The sequence below is a fragment of the Xyrauchen texanus genome, chromosome 11 (genome assembly GCF_025860055.1).
Source record: "Xyrauchen texanus isolate HMW12.3.18 chromosome 11, RBS_HiC_50CHRs, whole genome shotgun sequence".
Taxonomy (NCBI): Eukaryota; Metazoa; Chordata; class Actinopteri; order Cypriniformes; family Catostomidae; genus Xyrauchen; species Xyrauchen texanus.
The window spans coordinates 27826-51729 of NC_068286.1; the positions used below are offsets into that span (position 1 = coordinate 27826).

The window sequence follows — 23904 nt, forward strand, 5'->3', positions numbered from 1 at the left end:
CTAGGATTAGGCTAGGGTTAGATTTAGGTTAGGGTCAGGTTAGGGTTAGGTTAGGCTAGGATTAGGTTAGGGTTAGGTTAGGTTAGGATTAGGTTAGGGTTAGGGGTTAGGGTTAGATTTAGGGTAGGGTTAGGGTTAGGTTTCAACTTAGGCAAATATTTTTTAGACTGCAAGATCCTTTTTTGCAGATCAAATGAAGATAATACTTATTCAATATAAGCACTTCAGAGTAGTGACAAACAGGGTTTAGTAAAGGGTTGGTTAGGTTAGGTTAGGGTTAGATTTAGGTTAGGGTTAGATTTAGGTTAGTGTTAGGTTTGGTTAGGCTAGGATTAGGTTAGGTTAGGTTTAGGTTAGGGTCAGGTTAGGTTAGGTTAGGGTTAGGCTATGTTAGGATTAGGTTAGGCTTAGGCTAGGGTTAGGGTTAGATTAGGGTTACATTTAGGTTAGGGTTAGGTTAGGGTTAGGTTTCAACTTAGGCAAATATTTTTGAGACTGCAAGATCCTTTTTTGTGGATCAAATGAAGATAGGGTTATGTTAGGGTTAGGTTAGGTTAGGCTTAGGTTAGGGTTAGGTTAGGGTTAGGCTAGGATTAGGTTAGGGTTAGATTTAGGTTAGGGTCAGGTTAGGGTTAGGTTAGGGTTAGGTTAGGATTAGGTTAGGGCTAGGGGTTAGGGTTAGATTTAGGCTAGGGTTAGGGTTAGGTTTCAACTTAGGCAAATATTTTTGAGACTGCAAGATCCTTTTTTGCAGATCAAATGAAGATAATACTTAGTCAATATAAGCACTTCAGAGAAGTGACAAACAGGGTTTAGCAAATGGTTGGTTAGGTTAGGGTTAGGTTATGGTTATGGTTAGGCTTAGGTTTGGGTTAGGTTAGAGTTAGATTTATGTTAGGGTCAGGTTAGGTTAGGGTCAGGCTAGGATTAGGTTAGGGTTAGGTTAGAATTAGGTTAGGGTTAGGCTATGGTTATGGTTAGATTTAGGTTAGGGTTAGGTTTCAACTTAGGCAAATATTTTTGAGGCTGCAAGATCCTTTTTTGTGGATCAAATGAAGATAATACTTATTCAATATAAGCACTTCAGAGAAGTGACAAACAGGGTTTAGTAAAGGGTTGGTTAGGGTTAGATTTAGGTTAGGGTTATATTTAGGTTAGGGTTATATTTAGGTTAGTGTTAGGTTTGGTTAGGGTTAGGTTAGGGTTAGATTTAGGTTAGCGTTAGATATAGGTTAGTTTTAGGTTTGGTTAGGGTTAGATTTAGGTTAGATTTAAGTTAGGGTTAGGTTATGGTTAGATTTAGGTTAGGGTTAGATTTAGGTTAGTGTTAGGTTTGGTTAGGGTTAGATTTAGGTTAGATTTAGGTTATGCTTAGGTTAGGGTTATATTTAGGTTAGCGTTAGATATAGGTTAGTTTTAGGTTTGGTTAGGGTTATGTTAGGGTTAAATTTAGGTTAGTGTTATGTTTGGTTAGGGTTAGGGTTTTGGTTAGGCTTAGGTTAGGGTTAGATTTAGGTTAGGGTTAGATTTAGGTTAGGTTTAGGTTAGTGTTAGGTTTGGTTAGGGCTAGATTTAGGTTAGATTTAGGTTTGGCTTAGGTTAGGGTTAGATTTAGGTTAGCGTTAGATATAGGTTAGTTTTAGGTTTGGTTAGGGTTAGGGTTAGGTTAGGGTTAGGGTTAGATTTAGTTTAGTGTTATGTTTGGTTAGGGTTAGGGTTTTGGTTAGGCTTAGGTTAGGGTTAGATTTAGGTTAGGCTTAGGTTAGGGTTAGATTTAGGTTAGGCTTAGGTTAGGGTTAGATTTAGGTTAGCTTTAGATATAGGTTAGTTTTAGGTTTGATTAGGGTTAGATTTAGGTTAGCGTTAGATATAGGTTAGTTTTAGGTTTGGTTAGGGTTAGATTTAGGTTAGGGTTTGGTTAGGGTTAGATTTAGGCTAGCGTTAGATATAGGTTAGTTTTAGGTTTGATTAGGGTTAGATTTAGGTTAGCTTTAGATATAGGTTAGTTTTAGGTTTGATTAGGGTTAGATTTAGGTTAGCGTTAGATATAGGTTAGTTTTAGGTTTGGTTAGGGTTAGATTTAGGTTAGGCTTAGGTTAGGGTTAGATTTAGGTTAGCTTTAGATATAGGTTAGTTTTAGGTTTGATTAGGGTTAGATTTAGGTTAGCTTTAGATATAGGTTAGTTTTAGGTTTGATTAGGGTTAGATTTAGGTTAGCGTTAGATATAGGTTAGTTTTAGGTTTGGTTAGGGTTAGATTTAGATTTAGATTAGGCTTAGGTTAGGGTTAGATTTAGGTTAGTGTTAGGTTTTGTTAGGGTTAGATTTAGGTTAGATTTAGGTTAGGGTTAGATTTAGGTTAGGGTTAGGTTTAGGTTAGTGTTAGGTTTGGTTAGGGCTAGATTTAGGTTAGATTTAGGTTAGGCTTAGGTTAGGGTTAGATTTCAACTTAGGCAAATCCTTTGTTGCGGATCAAATGAAGATAATACTTAGTCAATATAAGCACTTCAGAGAAGTGACAAACAGGGTTTAGCAAAGTGTTGTGGTAGTTTTTTATGCTATTTGGTGTTTTGGGAGAAAATAAACTTAAAGGAGCCTTTAGACCCTTTGTACCCTACTTTTTTAAATCGTTTATTTCCCCAGTATATAGGTCTTATTTTGTATTTATTATTTCTCTCAATACATTTGTATTGTGTTGTATTTATTGTATACTGCAGTACTGCTTGTATTTCCCTCGGGTGAATGTGTTTTGTCATATGATCTGTACAGTGAAGACAGTGATTAGTAGAGAGGTTTGACAAGCTTGAATTGTTGGACATACTTTCCATTTGAAATGAAAGAAGTTACTCTAAATGTAAATCTAAATGACAGAAACATAAACGTTTGCTCACTGAAATCCAGAGAGACTCTGATGCTGTTTGATAGAGTTCATGTGGACCCAGATCTTGACCCTAACTCAAACAAATTCATTTCACCTTTTTTAGATTTCCACGTTTCAATTTCATAACAAAATTCCAACTAATTGGATTGTGTAATGTTTAACTAATTTATAGATAACTCAATTCAATTTTGAAATTGCAATGTGGAAACCTTACAATTTTGTTTTGATTGTACATGAAATACATATTAGGAACAAAAGCAGGAACACAAAGTACTGGATATTTAGGTGCATACAAAAGATCAAGTAAAGTAATGCAGATATATAAACTGATGCCAGAAACACAATGAATCCATGTGACGAGTCACAAAAGACCTCTTCTGTGTAATAATAATACTTTAAAGTTCTTTCGTCAATGGATTTGAGTTATTTGACCTCTGCCTGTCGATTACCTATTAGCATTGTTCATCTAAACACTTGATGTGCTCTAACCTTTAGCAACACTTGAAAAACTGGTTATGTTATTTTTACAAATACAAATGCTTGAAATGCCATTAGGGAGGAAACCAGTCCATATTTTCACTTTAGAAGATCTCTTCCAATGGAAAATAACAATTAAACACATCAATAAACACATTTTCCCAGCACTGATAAACTGAGAGTTTTCTTTTAGGGTTGTTAATTAAATCTCACACAATCAGTGAGTGGACTTATTTTTGTGTTGTTCTTTAAAATGTCATAAATGAGTTAAATAAATGACACAACTTAAAAATGATTTAAATGAAATTGACTGGGCCTCCAAAATTGATAGAGAAAGCTGTGTACATACATGTAACAATATTTTAAATGCAATAAAGAATCCATCCATCCATCCATCGTCAACCGCTTATCCTGTGTACAGGGTCGCGGGGGGCTGGAGCCTATCTCAGCTAACATTGGGCGAAAGGCAGGGGACACCTTGGACAGGTCGCCAGTCCATCGCAGGGCCACACATAGACAGACATACACTCACACTCACCTCCACATCCACATCTAGGGCAATTTTTTTGGAGACACCAATTAACCTAGCCTGCATGTCTTTTGGATGGTGGGAGGAAGCCGGAGTACCCGGAGAGAACCCACGCAGACACGGGGAGAACATGCAAACTCCACACAGAAAGGCCGGGGCAACCAGGGTTTGAACCCACGACCTTCTTGCTGTGAGGCGACAGTGCTAACCGCTGCACCACCGTGCCACCCTGCAATAAAGAATAATATTGATAAATATACACAGCTCAAACATAGAACATCAAATAAAAAGAGGCTCCCGTGGTTTAATAAATCCCTTTGAGACATAATGAAACAGACAGATAAAGCTCTCAAGGTTTCACTTAAAACTAAATTAACCACTGATTATTACATTTATAAATCTCTGAGAAATAAAGTTACCATGCTGCTTCGAAAAGCAAAAACAATTTTTTTCCTAAACCTAATCAAAGAGGCAAAAGGTAATTGTAAAACTCTGTGGAGGAGCATGGATAAATTATTGGGAAGGGAAAAAATGTATCAGGAGCATTTACAGCTCAAAATAAATGGTATAGTTCAAAATGAGGGCTCTATTCTGGCTAAATATTACAATGATTATTTCTTGGATTCTATGTTAGACCTGGCGAAGACTTTCCCTAAAGTGAACTGCTGCCAAGATGATCATGGGGATGGCAATGCGTTTTATTGTAGGTTGCAAAATATAGATGAAGACACAATTTCTAAAATAATAGCAAATTTAAAAAATAGTAAAGCAAAGGATATATTTGGACTTGATATATCCCTTCTAAAAGAACACAAAATTACTCTAACTCCTGTACTAACAATAGCTGTGAATCAATCTATAAATAAAAACATCTTTCCTTTGGCGTTGAAAAAGGCAGTAGTCAAGCCGCTTTTCAAGTCAGGAGACAAGCTCTGTGTGTCAAACTACCGACCTATTAGTATCCTACCAGCCATCTCCAAGATCTTTGAGAAGGTGGTGGCAGAGCAGACAGGAGAGCATCTCAACCACATTGATGCATTACATCCTTGCCAGTTTGGTTTTGGGAAAAGATACTCCACAGAGTCTGCATGCTGCTACTTACTAGAAGACATCAAATCCAGTCTTGATGGTGGAGGTGTGGTAGGGGCAGTCTTTCTGGACTTGAGGAAGGCCTTCGATACAGTTAAGCACCAGCTTCTCATCAGTAAATTAACTGATTTTTCTCTTGACACAAACACAATAGCATGGATTCAATCTTACCTTAATGACAGACAACAATGTGTTGCGGTCGACAATACAAAATCATCCTTAAGACCTTGCAGCATGGGAGTACCACAAGGTTCCATTCTGGGCCCATTGCTGTTTACATTATACATAAATGACTTGCCAACTGTGTGTAAGAGTAAAATTACTATGTATGCTGATGATACGGTGATATATGCACATGGTAAAACTGCGGAAGAAGTCGCTCAAAAACTGACCAAAGAGATGAAGTAAGTTTCTTTGTGGCTGAAAAATTCATGCCTCACCTTAAATCTAGATAAGACTGTTTCAGTGTTTTTTACAAATCGTTATAAAATACAAAATTGCCCTAAGATTTTAATTGATGGACAAATCATTTCAAATCCAGATCAGGTAAAATATTTAGGTGTCATATTGGAACCGAACTTAGGCTTTAAAAAGCACATAAAAAAGTTAGCAAATACAATCAAATTTAATATGGTACAATTCAGACATATTTGAAATTCCCTTACAATTGAGGCCTCAGGAGCCTATTTATATGCAATGATTGTTCCACACTTTCTTTATTGTATGACAAGTTGGTCACCGGCTTGTAAATCTGCCCTCAGGCCACTCGAGACATTATATAAAAGTTCTCTAAAAATTCATGATAAGAAAGCCAGACGATTCCATCACTGTCATATCTTCGTAAAATACAAATTTCTCAGTTTTGAAAACCTGATAATCCACACAAACCTGTGTTTGATGTATAAGATCCTCCATGACAACGCTGCTCCTCCACTAAAAGAGTTTATAACTTTATAACTGAAACAACAGCTCGAGCCACTAGATCTACAGTGCGAGGCGAATGCAGGATCCCTAAACGCAGGACAGCATTTGGAAACTTTGCTTTTTCTTGTGTGGCTTCTCGTCAGTGGAATATGTTGCCTATAGAGTTGATAAGAAGTACAAACTTTTACACATTCTCACGTCTGGCAAAGAAATGGCTTTTGTCAAATCAAATTTGCACCCATATGTGACCGATGTTGTGCATGTAATGACTTGAATTTTTTATTATTATTTATTTGGTCAATGTAAATTTCATTATTCATGTATGTATGATGTATTATGTATTTTATTATAACATCAGCCTGCCCAGGGACTACGGGTGGAAATTAGCTCTTGAGCTAAAACCTGGTACTATGCATCTTTCCCCTTGAGGTTAATGTTTATTGTATGCTGTCCCTGTTTCTCTAAATAAAAAAATAAATAAAAAAACTACCATTTTATAAGTGTGAACCCGCCGTAAGTCTGTGTTAGTAAATGTGCTCCATGTTTGATCAGGTGAGATCGAGTCTGATGTGAAGATATTTGAAATATTCAGGTGAGAAATGAAGAATCTCAGAAGTTCTTCCAGTCGAGTGTGTCGATGTGACGTCAGCCGCGCTTTATATTTGCCATCCTCCATCTAAACTAATTAGTGTAATTACAGGCTTGTGAATATTAATATTAATATCCTAACCCTTTAAAGTATTTGCTCATTAGCATCATGATTTGAAATGTCCACAAGTCATTTAAGTACAATTTCAATCCATATTGAGTCGCTATTTTTCTCATTACACAATTATTTGAGAGATCAGATGCAGCTCATTTTCTTGTTTTGACACAAACAGGGGCAGATTCACTGAACAGTTTGGCCACTTTAGGGTGTTATAATAATAATCTGGTATGAGCAGATGCAATCAGTACTGAAATAGCACCGTGTCTTGAGTATTGAAATCATTTTGTTCTCCACAAACATGCCTCTTTTCTATGTAAACTGTGCTCATAGATCACGCTTTCACTGTCCATGTAAAGCAACTCTTTATTTAATTTGTTTCTAATGATCAGCAGTAATTCATGTATTGATGTTTAAGAGTGTTTTAACCTGCATTTTTCCAGATGTGCGGTGAAGTCGAGCACACTTTCATCATGTTAGAGAAGAGTCGGGAGTCTGGATCACAGTAGTGGAGTGATGCTGTACAGTCCAGATCATCTTCCACTATACAGCACTCAGAACCGACACGTAAGATCAAAATTGCCCATATGAATTGCATTCAGCACAGATTTTGAGGGACACGTTGTACCATTGACTGATCAGCATAATTCCTTCAGTGAATCGGGACATGTTAAATCACATCATATGTTATGACAGATGTTAATTACTTTATCCATATCTCTTCTGTTTAGATTGGCAGGTTGTAGATTCACTTGTGAAAGCGTGTCTTGAGTTCTACAATCATCAAACTCTGTCCTGAGAGAGCTGGACCTGAGTAACAATGACCTGCAGGTTCAACAGACGACTTTCTTTCACAGATTGATTCATAAGATGTCTTGCAAACTTACATTAGTCACATTAGACCCGTTGCTTTTCTCAGCGCTGTGCAGGATGATCCGATCACAGATGAATGTGATTAGCAAATAAAATATATGTGATCATTGTATAAAGATTGATGGGTTAGGCCACATTTCCATTTATATGTCAGGTTCCAGTCTTTACATTTCACACATTTGCACTCTGTTTTTACCCCATTAAAAAAGTTTTACTCATAAATAAATTAATTGGAATTTTGAAACATATTTATAAAATCTTGAGTCATATCAATAACCTTATAAAAGCTGTTTTATTCTACATGGGGTAAGGGCGCCCTCATGGGGGCTCCCATTTAGAATCACATAACCATCTGAATACTACTCACTTTCACACTTTGTGATTGTGAATTTCTACAATGACATCTGTAACTTAAAACTCACTAGGCGTCATTGTAATTTCAAGATGACACCAACAAAAAGTTAATGAGTGCACCTTTAAATGATTATACATACATTCTATACATTACCTTCAGTGAGACAAAATTGTGGTGACATTTTAATGAGCCGCCCCTCTGCCGGAAGAGAAATCAAACAGTTATTAATGACAACACGAACTATTAATGATGAGAAACATTTTTGGACAGTGAAATGTGAAGAGAAACGTGTATTCACGATATAAAGTTTATTTGCACAGCTTCAGAGGTACGAGACTTTTATTTTGAAATATTTTTGAGCAGGAAGTTTGTGGCGCGTGATGGTGTCAGCGCGTGCAGTGAGTGTCTGTGTCGGTACATTATAAATCTGCCGTTTCTGAAATCAAACACGCGCTTTGTGAATGTGTGTGATCGCGTGAAAATGTTTGTGTGTTTTATGAGGAGAACGCGCTGGTTGAGACGCGTCGCGAGCAGAAGCGCGTGCACGCGAGAGCTGGAGCCGCGCGTCAGATTCGCCCCCAGTCCAACAGGTACACAAGTCATTACACACTATTATAATTAAATATTAGACTGTTGACTGGTAAAAACAAAAAAATTTAATAATTTAATTTTGGTTAAAAGGCCTTAGTTTCAATAGTCACATCCAAGCAATAACTAAATCAGCCTACTATCATCTCAAAAATATAGCCAGAATTACATGTTTTGTATCCAGTCAAGACTAGTTACTTGTTACATACAGAGGGTTCACTCAACTAGGAGAGACCGCGTTTAGCTATTGTGCCACCCACAGCTGGCATCAGAAGAGGTCAGGTGTGCCCCAACAGTAGCCACATTTAAACCCAGACTGAAAACACTTCTGTTTAACTGTGCATTTATTCACTGAACACCGATTCCACTGCATCGTTTTATTTCGGTATTCTTCTCCTTTTTTATAAATTGTAATAATTTCTAAATATATATATGTATATTTTAATTGATTTGAACACTTTTTGATGATTGATTTAATTGTTTGCATCTCTCTTTATGATCTCTATGTAAAGCAGTTTTGTTTATTCTCTTGATATGGTTTATCTATATTACTGCTGACATTCTCTGATTTCCTGATGTTTAGGGTTTCTGCATCTTGGCGGTCTCCGTACAGCTCTGTATAACTATCTGTTTGCCAAGCAGCGCGGCGGCACGTTTATTCTGCGTTTAGAAGACACTGACCAAACGAGATTGGTACCCGCAGCCGCTGATGCCATCGAAGATATGCTGGAGTGGGCAGGTGTGTGTATGTGTTGGAGTGAATTAAATAACAGATACACTGAATTATTTGTTCATAAATACAGCAGCTGCATTCATTCACTAGCAGATATAGTTGTTCTCATATGAACATCTGAAGAGTCAATTTCAAGAGGGATTGTTGATATGAAGCAGGTGTTTTTGTGTTAGGAATCCCGCCAGATGAAAGCAGACGGAGAGGAGGCGCTTGCGGTCCGTACGTTCAGTCTGAGAGACTTCAGCTGTACGCACAAGCGACATCATCACTGCTGCAGTCTGGACACGCCTACTACTGCTTCTGCACCAATCAGAGATTAGAGCTGTTGAAGAAAGAGGCCCAGAGGAGTGGACACGTGCCGCGGTAAAACACACACACACACACACTACTGTTCTCCATCTCAACAGTGTTTTGTCACGTATTAGAGCCGGTGTTAGCAACCGCAAGGTCAAGGGTTAGATCCCAGAGAACACACAAACTGATGAACGTATACCTCACGTGTATAAACATACATGAACACAGCATAAGCACACATGTGACGGTGTCTCTCTGTCTGTCAGGTATGATAACAGGTGTCGCCAACTGCACCCAGAGCAAGTGCAGGAGAAATTGTCCCGAGGAGTCGCGCGCACTGTTCGGTTTAAACTGTCAGCTGGCACCGAGCCATTCAAGGATTTGATCTTCGGCTGGAACAGACATGATGTGGCATCAGTGGAGGGCGACCCAGTCATCCTGAAGAGCGACGGATTTCCCACATATCACCTGGCGAGCGTGGTGGACGACCATCACATGCGCATCAGTCACGTGCTGCGCGGCTGCGAGTGGCTCATCTCCACCTGCAAACATCTGCAGCTGTATCGCGCGCTGCGCTGGACTCCGCCCTCTTATGCTCACCTGCCGCTGCTGCTCAACCGCGACGGCAACAAATTGTCCAAGCGTCAGGGCGACATCTTCATCCAGCAATTTAGAGAACACGGCACGCTGCCCGAGGCACTGCTCGACATGATCACACACGCCGGATCAGGATTCAACAGTGAGTGTGTCTTGTGATGCTTTCAGCTCATCTGTCAGTACAGCGGAATGATGTTTTAAAATTGTGCGAGAGATCACACTTATCGCAACGAGGCTCTCGTCACTATTGAGATATGCACTGCGATATGAGGTGTGTGTGTGAGAGAGATATGAGTGACCATCAGTAATGCCAGTGAAGTAGAGCGCTAACATGTGCTAGCTTGTCAAAATTAGTCTGTCTAACCGTCACAAATGTGAGAAAGTTCATGATAATCTGTTGATTCTTTGGGGTAATATATAGATTTTCCTATGATATTCATTTGAATGATGTCAATATCGATTTTTAAATCTCAAGATCGATATTTTACTCTATACGCTCTTTACTATTATCGGTTTTCGGTCAAAAGGGAGAATATCTGAAGAGAAACTGTCATTTAAAATCCGGTAACAGAAACACTCCCATTGTTTGTTGTACGTTACAGTCCACATCTCCAGAAGTGAAGTGATCGCTCTCGTCATCATTAGTGTATTAATAATGTGTTATTGTGTGTCAGCCATTACTGTCAGTCTCCAATATGACATTAAAGAAGCAGAAAAGCACCATTAAAATAGTCCATATGACACGTGCATTATTCTCAAAGTCTCTTGAAAACATATAATAGTTTTGTGAATTGCAAACGATTTGTTAATAATAAAGAAAGTCTGTATGCGCAGCGAGCTTTAAATGAGTGCTGATCTGTTGCACACACACACACACACACACACATAGCAGCACGGCTCGGGACGCGCTACTGTTTTTAGCACAGCTTAAAGTTCTTCCAAGAATGTTCTGCCAAAATAAAAGCCATGGGATGTTAAAGTTGAGAAATGAGGACTGAAATGTTATTATTGTATAACCTTCCACAAAAGAGATTATTCGGAATTATTGCTGCATTATCCAGTAATTAACAATAACATTTTTCTTAATAGTCTACACATTTCATTGTAAAGTAGAGTATAATTAAATACAAATATGTAGTCACAGAAAAAGTGGTTTCGGTGAACCCCTAATAAAAACATTAGAATTTAATTATTCTAAACATTAAAATTTTCGGTTTTCTGCCCAATGTGTCCAGAATTGTTATTTCGGGGCATTACTACTCTTAATTGTGTAGGTCCCCATCATGCCCCCAAAACAGCACCAACCTGCATATCAGAACAGCATTCAGAGATGATATTCTTCAGCACAATTGTACAGAGTGGTTATCTGAGTTACTGTAGACTTTATCAGTTCACACAGTCTGACCATCCTCTGTTGATCTCTCTCATACACAAGTGAACTGAAGCTCCTGACGAGTATCTGCATTATTTTATGCATTGCACTGCTGCCACACATTGGCTGATTAGATAATCACATGGATGATTGTTGGTGTCAGACGGGCTGGTTTGAGTATTTCTGGGACTTTCACACAAACGGTCTCTAGAATTTAAGGAAGCTCAAAGAGGCCTTGTGTTATTATTAGGGCTGTCAATCGCTTAAAATGTGTAATCGAATAAATTACATAGTGTCCCGATTAATTAATCGAGATTAATCGCATATACAAATATGCTGAGACAATAATTCAATATATAAAGATTATACATATTTATATCAATATATAATTATACATAGTTATCTTTAAACATTTAATATATATATATATATATATATAATAAAAAATATTCAGATAATTAATATGCATTACATTCCTGTAGCAGAAGACTTCATCATTAATAAGACGATATAAAAAGTGGCTTTAGAATACAATGTATTGTTTATTACCATATTATTGATCATAAGTCAATCATTGACACACAGTTCACAGTAATCCATTACACAAGTGAATTTATCAATCAGAGATTTATTATGAGGGATTGTTTAAGAGCCCGTCAATTTACAGCTGCATCAGGGTGTGTTGTGTCATAAACATAAAATGTTGAGTTCACTGTGTCAAGTTAAATATAGTTTAATACTCAATCTTTAAACACATCTTGAGATCTCTTAGATTGCATTTGCGCTCCTTCGAGTGTTTTGAACACAAGGACGTAACGCATGTCTGTGTTGTGGGTTGTTTTGTTCACTGTATAAACTGTGTGTTCCTCATAGAGCTGAAGTGTCACTTACTGCCCTCTGGAGTAAACAGGTGGTACTACAAGCATTTCTCAGGAATCTTCCTTATTATGGTGTGATTAATTGCGAGAATGTTTTTAACGCGTTATTTTTTGTCAAATTAATCGCACTGAATTAACTTGTTAAATCGACAGTCCTTGTTGTTATTATTATTATTATTATTATTAAGGCCTCTTTGAGCTTCCTAAGAATTTACTCAGAATGGTGCCATAAACACAAAACACATCCAGTGAATGTCAGTTCTGTATATGAAACACTTGTTCATGAGAGATCAACAGAGAATGATCAGACTGTGTGAACTGATAAAGTCTACAGTAACTCAGATAATCACTCTGTGTAATTGTGCTGAAGAATAGCATCTCTGAATGCAGTTCTGACATGTGGGTTGGTGTTGTTTTGGGGGCACAAGGGGGACCTACACAATATTAGGCAGGTGCTTTTAATGTTGTGGCTGATTGGTGTATATATATAACTGACGACAGACAGGAATATAAATATGAGTCATTTAAAGAAATATGACTTTGTCTTAACAGATTAATGAGCGTTTGGGTTAGGTTTAAATGAGATGACCCAAAATGTCCAGCGTTCTTTTGTTATTTCAGATTTGATTTGAGCTGCAGTAGATTTAAGTTCAGCACAGATAGTTCTTCAGTCCATGTGTTTACCTCATGTGTGTTTTTTCCTTCAGGTAATCGTATTGGTCGACGTCTGGATGAATTAATCGATGAGTTCAATATTTCCAAAATCACGACTCACTCAGCTCTGCTGGATCTGGACAAACTACCTGACTTTAACAGGTTTCTACAGATAAAACTCTCAAACATATAAATTTCTATTATAAATACTGCAAATACACACTTCACTGTAAGCAGCCAAGTGTACTGCAGTGGAAGATTGTGTGTTCATTTATTGTTTTTTGATCCTCTTGTCACACGCTCTCATTAAATCATTCATGACACATTTATATGTGAAGAATGACACCTATTAAACGGGTGACAGTTCCTGATTGAGGACACGTTCAGTATCGCTTTCATGTTTGCTTGTGGAGCATTGGCTTAAAAGGATTGTGCAATCGCTCGTGAAGACTGAGAGAAACAGATAGTTTTGTCTCTGCAGCGATACTTCAATCAAACGATTGCTGCAGTTGATTTGAGACATGCTGATCGAAGCCTGAGTGTGTAGTACAGGTAGTGTGCACGCTGCAGTTGAGCGTGTGGAACAGGTAGTGTGCATGCTGCAATTCAAACACACATCATGAGATAATGACTGTGTGTGTGTGTGTGTGTGCGTGTGCGCGCGCGTGTGTGTGTGTGCGCGTGTGTGTGTGCGCGCGCGTGCGTGTGTGTGTGCGTGTGTGTGTGCGTGTGTGTGAGAGAGAGTTCACCTTCAGCACAGGATTGATGATGAGGATCAGTGTGTTCTAATGGCAGATGAGTTGCGCCGGCTCGTTCTTCACACACACGGATCTCAGATGAGCGACTGTGACGTTCTGCACCCACAGTACATGCAGAGAATCTTGCAGCTCAGGAAGGTACCCCACACATAACAAATTAAAACAATTCAAAATAAATGACTTGATGGGGTGAAAGTTATTCATTTTCACACAGTTTAGTCCTTTATATTTAGTTTTATTATAACACCAATTCTGAAAAGTTGAGACTGTATGAAAAATGTGAATGTTTACAAACCCTTTGCTAAATTGAAAGCACCACAACTACACATATGATGTTTTACCTTGTGAATTTTGTTTTTTGAAAATGTACTGCAATGTCAAATCAGATAATCAAAAAAATTAAGACGGACAATTTAAGACTAATAACAATTTGACAAGTTGAAATAACAAGGCAATATGAAACAGGTGAGGCAGTCGTGTCAGTATTTAAGGAGCCTCAAAAAACAGCCTAGTCCTTCAAAAGCAAGAATTATTCGAGACTTGTCCAAGCCACATCAGTTATTTGGGTTCCGTGCTTGGGCCACTCCTCTTCTCTATATACACAACATCACTGGGACCCATCATCCAGTCACATGGTTTCTCTTACCACTGCTACGCTGATGACACGCAACTCTACTTGCCTAACCACAGTGACCGCTCGAATCACTGCCTGTCTGGCAGACATCTCGGCCTTGATGAAGGAACACCACCTTCAACTCAACCCAGCCAAGACCGAACTCCTGGTATTTCCAGCCAACCCTGCTGTTGAACACAACATCACTGTGCAGCTGGGTCCAACTACAGTTTCACCTTCCAAACGGTCAGAAATCTAGGGGTAACCATTGATGATGAGCTAAATTTCACAGACCACATTTCAAAAACTGCAAGATCATGTAGATTTACACACTACAATATCAGGAAGATAAGACCCTTCCTCTCTGTACATGCCACACAACTGCTTGTTCAGTCCCTTGTCATAACTAGACTGGACTACTGTAATGCTTTCATTGCAGGCCTTCCTGCATGTGCTATTAGACCTCTCCAAATGATCCAGAATGCAGCAGCACGTCTGGTCTTTAATGAATCAAAGAGAGCACATGTTACACCCCTCCTCGTCTCTCTCCACTGGCTGCTGGTTCATGCACGTTCTAAATTCAAGGCCCTGATGCTGCATTCAAAACAGTCACTGGGTCTGCTCCAGCATACCTAAAACATTTATGCAGAGCTACGTTCCCGCCAGAAGCCTGCGGTCGGCTAAGGAACGTCACCTTGTCGTACCAAAACAAAGAGGCACCAAAACACTTTCCCGGACTCTCAGTTTCATCATACCACGGTGGTGGAATGACCTTCCCAACTCAATCCGGGAAGCTAACTCACTCTCTATCTTCAAAAAACGGCTAAAAACACATCTTTTCCAAAAGCACTTAACTGGTCACAAAAAAAAAAAGAAGAAAAATATGCATTATTCTTGTTGCACTTAAATCTGTTTTGTATACTATTCTGATGATAGTGAAACTTTGTAATATGGCACTTTTCGTACCACTGTCTCCTTCAGATGATTCACAAATGTTTTCCTCTTTTGTAAGTCACTTTGGATAAAAGCGTCTGCCAAACGAATAAATGTAAATGTTGTCAATTTACCAACAGATGCTTCAGCAAATAATCCAGCACTTTGAGAACAATGTTCTCCAAAGACAAATTTTAAGTATTTGGGGCATTTTACCCTCTACAGTGTACAATATAGTTAAAAGATTCAAAGAATCTGGTTTAATCTCGGTGTGTAAGGGGCAAGATGAAAACCACTTCTGAATGCACGTGATCTCTGATCCCTCAGATGTCACTGTCTTAAAAACATCATTCATCTGTAATGGATATCATGAACGTGGGCTTTGGATTACTTTAGTAAACCATTGTTTGTCAACACCGCTCACCGCTACATCCACAGATCCAAGTTAAGATTTTAATATGCGGAGAGGTCATGTGACACCATGCGAAGTTCAGACTTGTGTATGGCGAGCTCTGCGTACTTAGCTAGTTTTAACACTATTATTGTCATAAACCAGTGAGATTCAATACACTCTGACATATTGTCCTCCTAGAACAGTTATGGAAGAAAGAATTCAAAATCTTGCTGTATTCACTGAGGTGGTTACAAGATTTGGGGATGTCGAGAAACAAATTGATTATCTGGAGTCAGCCCCTTGTAAACAAGGCGGATTTGGAGTGCGTCTGGGAGAATCTGGAGGATATGGAGAATCGCAGTCGGCAAAATAACGTCTGTATTGTTGGAATTCCTGATGGAGCAGACAGTCAGAATATGGTTGAATTCCTGGACGGGCTCTTTCCGAGTCGACATAACGGGCCATAAACTGGAAATCAAGCGAGCTCACAGGGTTCCGGCTCGGAGATCCACTGAGGGAGACACGCCCCGATCAATTCTGGCCAAATTTCTGAGATTATCTGATAAATATCTCATGTTACGTGAGGCAAGGAGTAAAGGAAGGCTTTCTCGTTGTTTTGTTCTGGGAGAAAGTTAGGAAGTTATAATTTAGTTTTTGACACACAATCTAGTTTTTCTTGTATGTCGAAATGTCAAATGTTTATATGAGTGGATTGTCTCTCTCCACGTGGAATGTGAACGGTTTGGGGCATCCCATGAAAAGAAGGAAGGTTTTTTTCTCTTCTTAATCATAAGAAATATGAAAGTGTTTCTTCAAGAAATGTATCTTTCCCTGCAGGAAGCTGATAAATTTGGGAAGATATGGTTGGACATGTGTTCTTTAGTGCTGGCTCAAGTAAGAGCAGGGGATTCATTACACTGATAAATAAACATCTACAATTCAAATGTCTCAAACAGATTAAAGGTAAATTAGGAAGAGTCATTATTGTTTTAGCTGAAATTCAGGGGCAAAGGTTGATTTTGGCTAATATTTACACACCTAACACTGATCAGGGCTGTTTTATAGATCTTGAAGGGATGTTGCAACCCGTTGGAACCCCTCATGATATAATATTGGGAGGAGATTTTGGATTGGACTGATGGATTCAGTACTTGATCATAGTAAAGCAAAAGTGTGTAAGTCCCCTAGAGCAACATGGACACTTCACAGAATGTGTAAAAATCTTGGTCTTACAGATATTTGGAGACGTTTGAGCCTATCTTGTAGGGACTGTAAATTTATTTCATCAGTACATAACATTTATTCTAGAATATATATATATAATATAATTAACATCTAAGTCCCTCATTTCATCTGTTGTTGATTGCTGAATTGGAAACATATTAGTCTCAGATCACACCCTGGTGAGTTTAGAGATGTTGCCACATACAGAGAAAAATAAATCATATTTGCTGCTTTAATGTTTCCCTTTTGCAAAATCTTGATTTTCAACAAATATTAAAGTCTGAAATCAATGTCTATATGGAGACCAACTGGTCCTCATTATCCTAGGCGTGGCTTGGGAGGCACTTATGTGTTCTTAGGGGTCGGATCATACAGTACGCCTCATTCATCAAAAAGTCCAAGGCACGAGCACTCATGGAGTTGGAAGAGAATATTAAAATTGCCGAGGCAGAGCTGAAGCACTGAATGTCGTCTGATGACCTCCGAGAATTGACCCGATTGAAATACAGATATACCGTAATTTCTGGACTATAAGCCGCAACTTTTTTCCCACGCTTTGAACCTCGCGGCTTATACAATGACGAGGCTAATATATGGATTTTTCCCGCTTTCAAATTTTATAAAAAAAAAACATTCTGTGACGTGCTCAGTTTTTTGGCGTGAAGCTTTCATTAGACCAATGAAATTGCCGAACGGGTTAAGGTCAAACAACTTTTTTTGTTTACTGTTTAGATTAAATCGAGCGCGCTCAAACTTCCCATCATTCTGATTACGGTAGTAATTTTGTCACCCTCAAGACACGGAGAAATGCATATGATGCAGCTTTCAGGTTGAAGGCGATTGATCTGGCTGTTGGAAAAGGAAATAGAGCTGCTGCACGGGAGCTTGGTCTTAATGAGTCGATGATAAGACGTTGGAAACAGCAGCGTGAGGAATTGACTCAGTGCAAAACGACAACTAAATCTGAGGCTATTCTGAGGCTATTCAACTCCGACACCGAAGGAGATGACTTCAGTGGTTTCAGTGCACAGGACGAGGAAGATAGTGACCAATGACTTTCTTGGTAGGCTACTGTTTACTGCAAATGTTTTATTACAAGCCGTGTGTGGCAGCGTGTTTCGTTAAAACCTATTTATTGTTGTTACAAGCCGTGTTTCGTTAAAGCCTGTGTAAAGTTCATTTGTTTCAATGTACCGGTAGGCACCTGCGGCTTATAGACAGGTGCGGCTTATTTATGTTCAAAATCATATTTTTTTAAAAATCAGTGGGTGCGGCTTATATTCAGGTGCGCTCAATAGTCCGGAAATTACGGTAATACTATTTGTCATGCAAGGTGGAGTTTTGGCTTTTCAGGGCAAGACATGGTATGGTCAAATTTTGAGCCAGAGGACAAAGCAGAGAAGCTTTTGACTAGATATATAAAACAGAGAGTCTTTTTCTACCATTCCCTCAGTGAAATCTGCTGTTGGGGAAATATTTACCTTGGCCATTGATATTAATAATGCTTTTAAAGTAGTATATCTTGATCTTTATACTTCCATGTCTTCGTCTACTGATGAAGATATTAGAAACTTTGTGGAACCATTAGAACTCCCCAAAAAAATTCTTGATTCTGAAGGATTAGGACTAACACTTGGAGGATCTTGGTGAGGAATTTAAGGACACAAAGATCCAAGCGAATGTAAGAGTTACCGTCCAATTTCACTGATCCAGCTAAACGTAAAAATATTGACGACAATTCTAGCTAACCGGTTAAGTAAAGTTATGACATCTCTTATACATATAGATGAGGTGGGGTTATCCCAGTAATAAGGGCACTGTAAGTCGCTTTGGATAAAAGCGTCTGCCAAATGCATAAATGTTTAAAATGTTTAAATGTTTCAAATTAATTATATTCCAAAATTCAACTACCTGCTACAGTCTCTCTCTTTTGATGTCCCCGTCTCTTATTTCAAGCAATTTGATAGTATAGCGAAGTCCTTCATTCGGAATGGGAAACGTCCCAGATTACATTTTAATAAGTTACACAGGCCGATTGACAAAGGTGGGCTAGGCCTACCCAAGATTTAGTTTTATTATTATGCATTCGGTCTCAGACATTTGGCTCATTGGTCACTTCCACCTGAGAGAGTCCCTCCCTGATTCTGCATTGAACAGGAAGTTCTTGCCCCTATTTCACCATTGCAAAACCTTTCTATCAAACTAACCGGAGAAGGTAAATTACACCCTGTTATCTCACATTTACACTCGATATGGACAAAAGTGTCCAGAGTGTTTAATTCTGACATTTATTTAATGAATAAGTCCCATTTCTGCTGGTCAGAGTGGATTGTGAGGGGGGTTACTACACTCCGTGACCTGTATGAGAGTGGAGTGTTGAGAACCTTTTTTTTTTTTTTATTTGGTTCAACATTTTGGGCTTCCCAGATCTCCGTTTTATAAGTATTTACAGCTGCGCCACCTGCTCTGCCACCTTAGGGGGGTGTATGCTACTCCCCAAAATAGTACAGATACTCTGGGAGAGGTGATTACTGCTTTAGGCATCAGTCTGGGGGGGCGGAGCTTCAACTTCTATCAAGGGATTTTGGGAGAAACATTTAAACTTGGTATTGGAGGGGGTGTGGGATAGGATCCTAAAAATCATCAAGTCTGCATCTAGAGGTGCAAGGGTGATTGTATAGACTTAGTCTTTAAGACACACCCACCTGCTGGTGATACCAATCAGAGGATGGAGACACAACCCATGTTTGTTGGGGGGTTGTTAAGGTACAAGAGTTTTGGTTGATGTGTTGGGCACTCAAATTTCATTTTGCCCCAGACTCTGTATTTTGGGTGATGGGGCGATCATCAATATAAAGAATAAGCACATACAAAATTGGGTCCTAGCTGGAGTTATGATCACCACACAGATTTTAAGGGTTTTAAGGGGGTGGAGGTCGGTTGGAGCGCCCCCATTTCAGGAGTGTTGCTCGGAGATGGGGAGGGGTGGCGGCTTCTGAAGAAGGGTCATCAAGAGGACTGATGAATTTGGACTTGTTTGTGGGGAAATGGGGCGCATAATGGATGAATGAGGGAAATTACACTTTTTAAACTTAGACTTGTGTCTTCAGTGCCCAAATGCTAAATAAGTGTTATTAGAAGAAATGGTGATGTTCCACAGTGTAAAACACTCGACTGTCTCAACTTTACTGGAGCATGTTGCAATCATTGATTTGAAATGACTGTACATTGAAAAAAACTATGAAATTCACAAAGTAAAACATCATATAATGTGTAGTTGTGGTGCTTTCAATATAGGGTGAATATTAGAGATGCACCGATTGCAATTTTCTTGGCCGATTTCAATTTTCGATTTGTTTTGCAAGTGTGACCTGCCGATACCGATTTTTTCCGATTTTCTTTCAAAGAACTATTATTGACCACATATACAAACAAAAATCTACCTTTCTTCAATGCTAAATTTTATTTTCATAATAAAATAAATTATTATACATTGCAATTTCCCCCAAACTGCACTAAGTTACAGGATCTTCTCTCACTTAAACAACTCTCAAAATAAAGTGCTCTGTGACTGGAAAGATGTAGAAATAACAATTAACTGCAAATGAGTTGCTTTATATAACAGATGTCATTGTCCACTATTTTTATAAATGAACCTTTTTCTCTTTTTTTACTCGTCTAACAAAACAATTCCAAAGATCTGAAACACTGAAGTGTCCAATACACTCAACTTACGTTAGATGTACAAATATCAGTTGTAAAACTGAGCACTGCTTCGGGAACGCTTGCATACCTGTCAACACTCCTGTTTTTCCCGGGAGTCTCCCGTTTTGTTATTTCTCCCAAAAAAAACTCCTGTAATTTGTATGGACCAAACCACGTTATATGAATAATCACATCAATATATTATTCCAAGGTGGTTCAGTTGCCAGATCTTGAATGAAACGCGTCCTACTCACACAATCGACACATCATACACATTACAAAACATTTATGACCTCAATCTGGCAACCTACAACCCAGTTGCGCTGTTGAGATCCGCGCAGGCAGTAGACGCGGGATGTTAAATCAAGCATCACTGGTAGATGGGAGAGGAAGACTCAGCTGGTGCTCTGGTGAAAAAAACAAAATATACATGTACATTTAACAACAGCTGGATGGAAGAATTGAATTTCATATCCCGAAGCCATATCGACAATGCCCACGCCTTTTGCAATGTGTGTCGCACTGATTTTAATATCGGACACGGTGGGGAAAATTACGTTACTCCCGACGGCACATCCAGCACCCCCCTTCCCCTCTCCCGGATTTGTGTACCCAAATGTTGACAGATAACAGGCTGCGTGTGTGACATGATACGAGATTAAACAACTCTGCCAAGCGACGTCGGAAAGTACCTCCTACTCGAGGTAATGTATCAGATTTCTGAAGCCTCTGTCCTCAACTGTGGAGAACAGCTGGTCATCCAGGAACATGAATTACATCATTTTCTTCTAATTGCTTTGGAATTTTCGCTGCTCATTCCAAGGAATGATAGGAGAGGCTGCTGACTTGTTGCTGGCTCTGAGCTCTGACTAGCTTTAGCCACTTTCACTTTTTAGCTTCTTTTTTAAAATGGGCATGTTCAGCTGGTGATGGTGTTTTAAATGTCTAATTAGGTTTGTTGATCCGAAAGTTATTGTGGTGGTTCCCCCACGGGTTACTTTGGCCTTACAATTATTACACATTTTGAACTTTATGTATTCTTCACTCACACAGTGAAGATCTTCCACGGCAATGACATGTTTACATGCGGCTGTGACTTTATTGCCTGCGCCGCTGGCAACAAAACGGACCGGCTTGGAATCGGCAAGACGTGAGGCTGACCGGCCGATCACCGGTCCGGGCCGAGCATGCGGAAAATTGGCTAATTCCGGTGCCTGGCCGGTCGATCGGTGCATCTCTAGAGAATATAATTTACAAATCACTCCTTTTTGTTTTTAATAGCATTTTTCTTACCGTCCCAACTTTTTCGGAAAATCTTATAGTTGTTTCAGTTGGAGGAACAGACATAAAGAGCTGGCTGTGTTTGTATAGCATGATTAAATTGCAGTGTGACGTGTTTAACAATAAAACTGTTAGAACTGATTTCTGTCTTTCTCTAATGTAAGTTTGAAAAATTGTAAATTCAGGACACAATTGTGTGAAAATACAAAGCCATTACATGTATTTATTTTACTGTATGCACATTGATTCAGGGTCACATCACTTCAGTTCAGGAGCTGCTGGATCCCATGTATTCTTACCTGTGGCTCCGCCCACATGTTACCCGGCAACAGCTACAGGAAGTGACATCAGAAGCAGCAAACATCATCGCAGCGGTCATACAGTAAGACACACCCACTCGGTGTGTTCATCAGTGTGTTTAATGAGTGTATATTTATGTGTGTGTGTGTGTGTGTGTGTGTGTGTGTGTGTGTTCATTCGTTCAGGTTGGTTCGGGGTCATGGGTCACTTGTGTGCACTGAGCACTTGAACTCTGAACTGAAACTGATCACCAACAAACTGAAGAACACAAAATACAACATCATGATGAGAGTGTTGAGACTCACACTGAGTGGACTACAGGTAACACACACACACACAGGTGGAAAGAATTGATACTAGAGTCAGAGCACTTATAAATGTGTCTCTCACTCTTTGTGTGTGTGTCTCTCTTCAGAAGGGTCCGAGTGTCGCAGAGATGATTGTGTGTTTGGGTGAACAGGAAGTGTGTGTTCGTCTGCAGGCGGCTCTGGAACACTGACTCAAACAGTTGTGTAATAACTGATGTAAATACTGATGTGGTGTGCAGTTATTGATCAGTGCATCTGCTGTTATAAATGTGTAATAGAGACTGTGAGAGTGATTATCAGTGTTTAAAGTGTGCTAGTTTCTCCCACTGATCAACAGTAATAATACTGGAGTGTTTAAAAAACACTTTAACAGTATCTAACCCAATGATCATTGAGCGACTGAACTTTCAACCTTGTATAATCAAATGTTATATACAGCTTCAATATTTCTACAGGATCTGATGTTACGTTTCCTCCAGGATGATGATGATGTATATTCTTTTGTTTTCTTTCTACATAAAAAATGTGTCAGAACCGCAAAAACGTTTGTTTGCCATTATTGTTTTGATATTGTCACTTTTAATTTACGTTTTATCATTTGTATGTCACAGTGAAAAGTGATTTGAAATTAGCGCATTAAATTAATTCCTGAAATGCTTCATATTTCACCCATGAAAAACCAATCTAATCTTCCAGCAGTGACTGAGTTGTGTATTAAATTCTAGATTCCCATCATCATATTCGTTATGATTTATTGTGTCATCTGTCATCTATCTAGAATTATCTAAGAGTGGTGGTGGCGTAGTGGTCTAAAGCACATAACTGTTAATCAGAAGGTCGCTGGTTTGATCCCCACAGTCACCACCATTGTGTCCTTGAGTAAGACACTTAACTCCAGGTTGCTCCGGGGGATTGTCCCTGTAATAAGTGCTCTGTATAATACATTGGTACTCAGAAGGTTGCTGGTTTGATCCCCACAGACACCACCATTGTGTCCTTGAGTAAGACACTTAACTCCAGGTTGCTCCGGGGGGATTGTCCCTGTAATAAGTGCTCTGTATAATACATTGGTACTCAGAAGGTTGCTGGTTTGATCCCCACAGACACCACCATTGTGTCCTTGAGTAAGACACTTAACTCCAGGTTGCTCCGGGGGGATTGTCCCTGTAATAAGTACTCTGTATAATACATTGGTACTCAGGAGGTTGCTGGTTTTATCCCCACAGTCACCACCATTGTGTCCTTGAGTAAGACACTTAACTCCAGGTTGCTCCGGGGGGATTGTCCCTGTAAAGTCACTTTGGAGAAATGCGTAAATGATTAAATGTTGAGAAGCACTGAACTAAAGCATCTTCAGACATCAGTGTGGAACAGAAACTCTGACAGATTACCCACCAGCCCACGTTTAATGTGCAACACAATCTGTACATAAATGAACA

At 39.1% G+C, this 23904-nt stretch overlaps 1 protein-coding gene across 1 annotated transcript; it reads left to right on the forward strand.

Annotated features, from left to right (window-relative positions):
* Nucleotides 1–8201: 8201 nt before the first annotated feature.
* Nucleotides 8202–23222, forward strand: ears2 (glutamyl-tRNA synthetase 2, mitochondrial). The gene is made up of 9 exons (XM_052137888.1): nucleotides 8202–8423; nucleotides 9005–9160; nucleotides 9328–9517; nucleotides 9715–10187; nucleotides 13003–13111; nucleotides 13692–13845; nucleotides 22109–22239; nucleotides 22343–22478; nucleotides 22573–23222. The coding sequence occupies exons 1-9, from the start codon at nucleotides 8315–8317 to the stop codon at nucleotides 22654–22656; spliced, it is 1542 nt and encodes a 513-aa protein (XP_051993848.1). The 5' UTR covers nucleotides 8202–8314; the 3' UTR covers nucleotides 22657–23222.
* The last annotated feature ends 682 nt before the right edge of the window (nucleotides 23223–23904 follow it).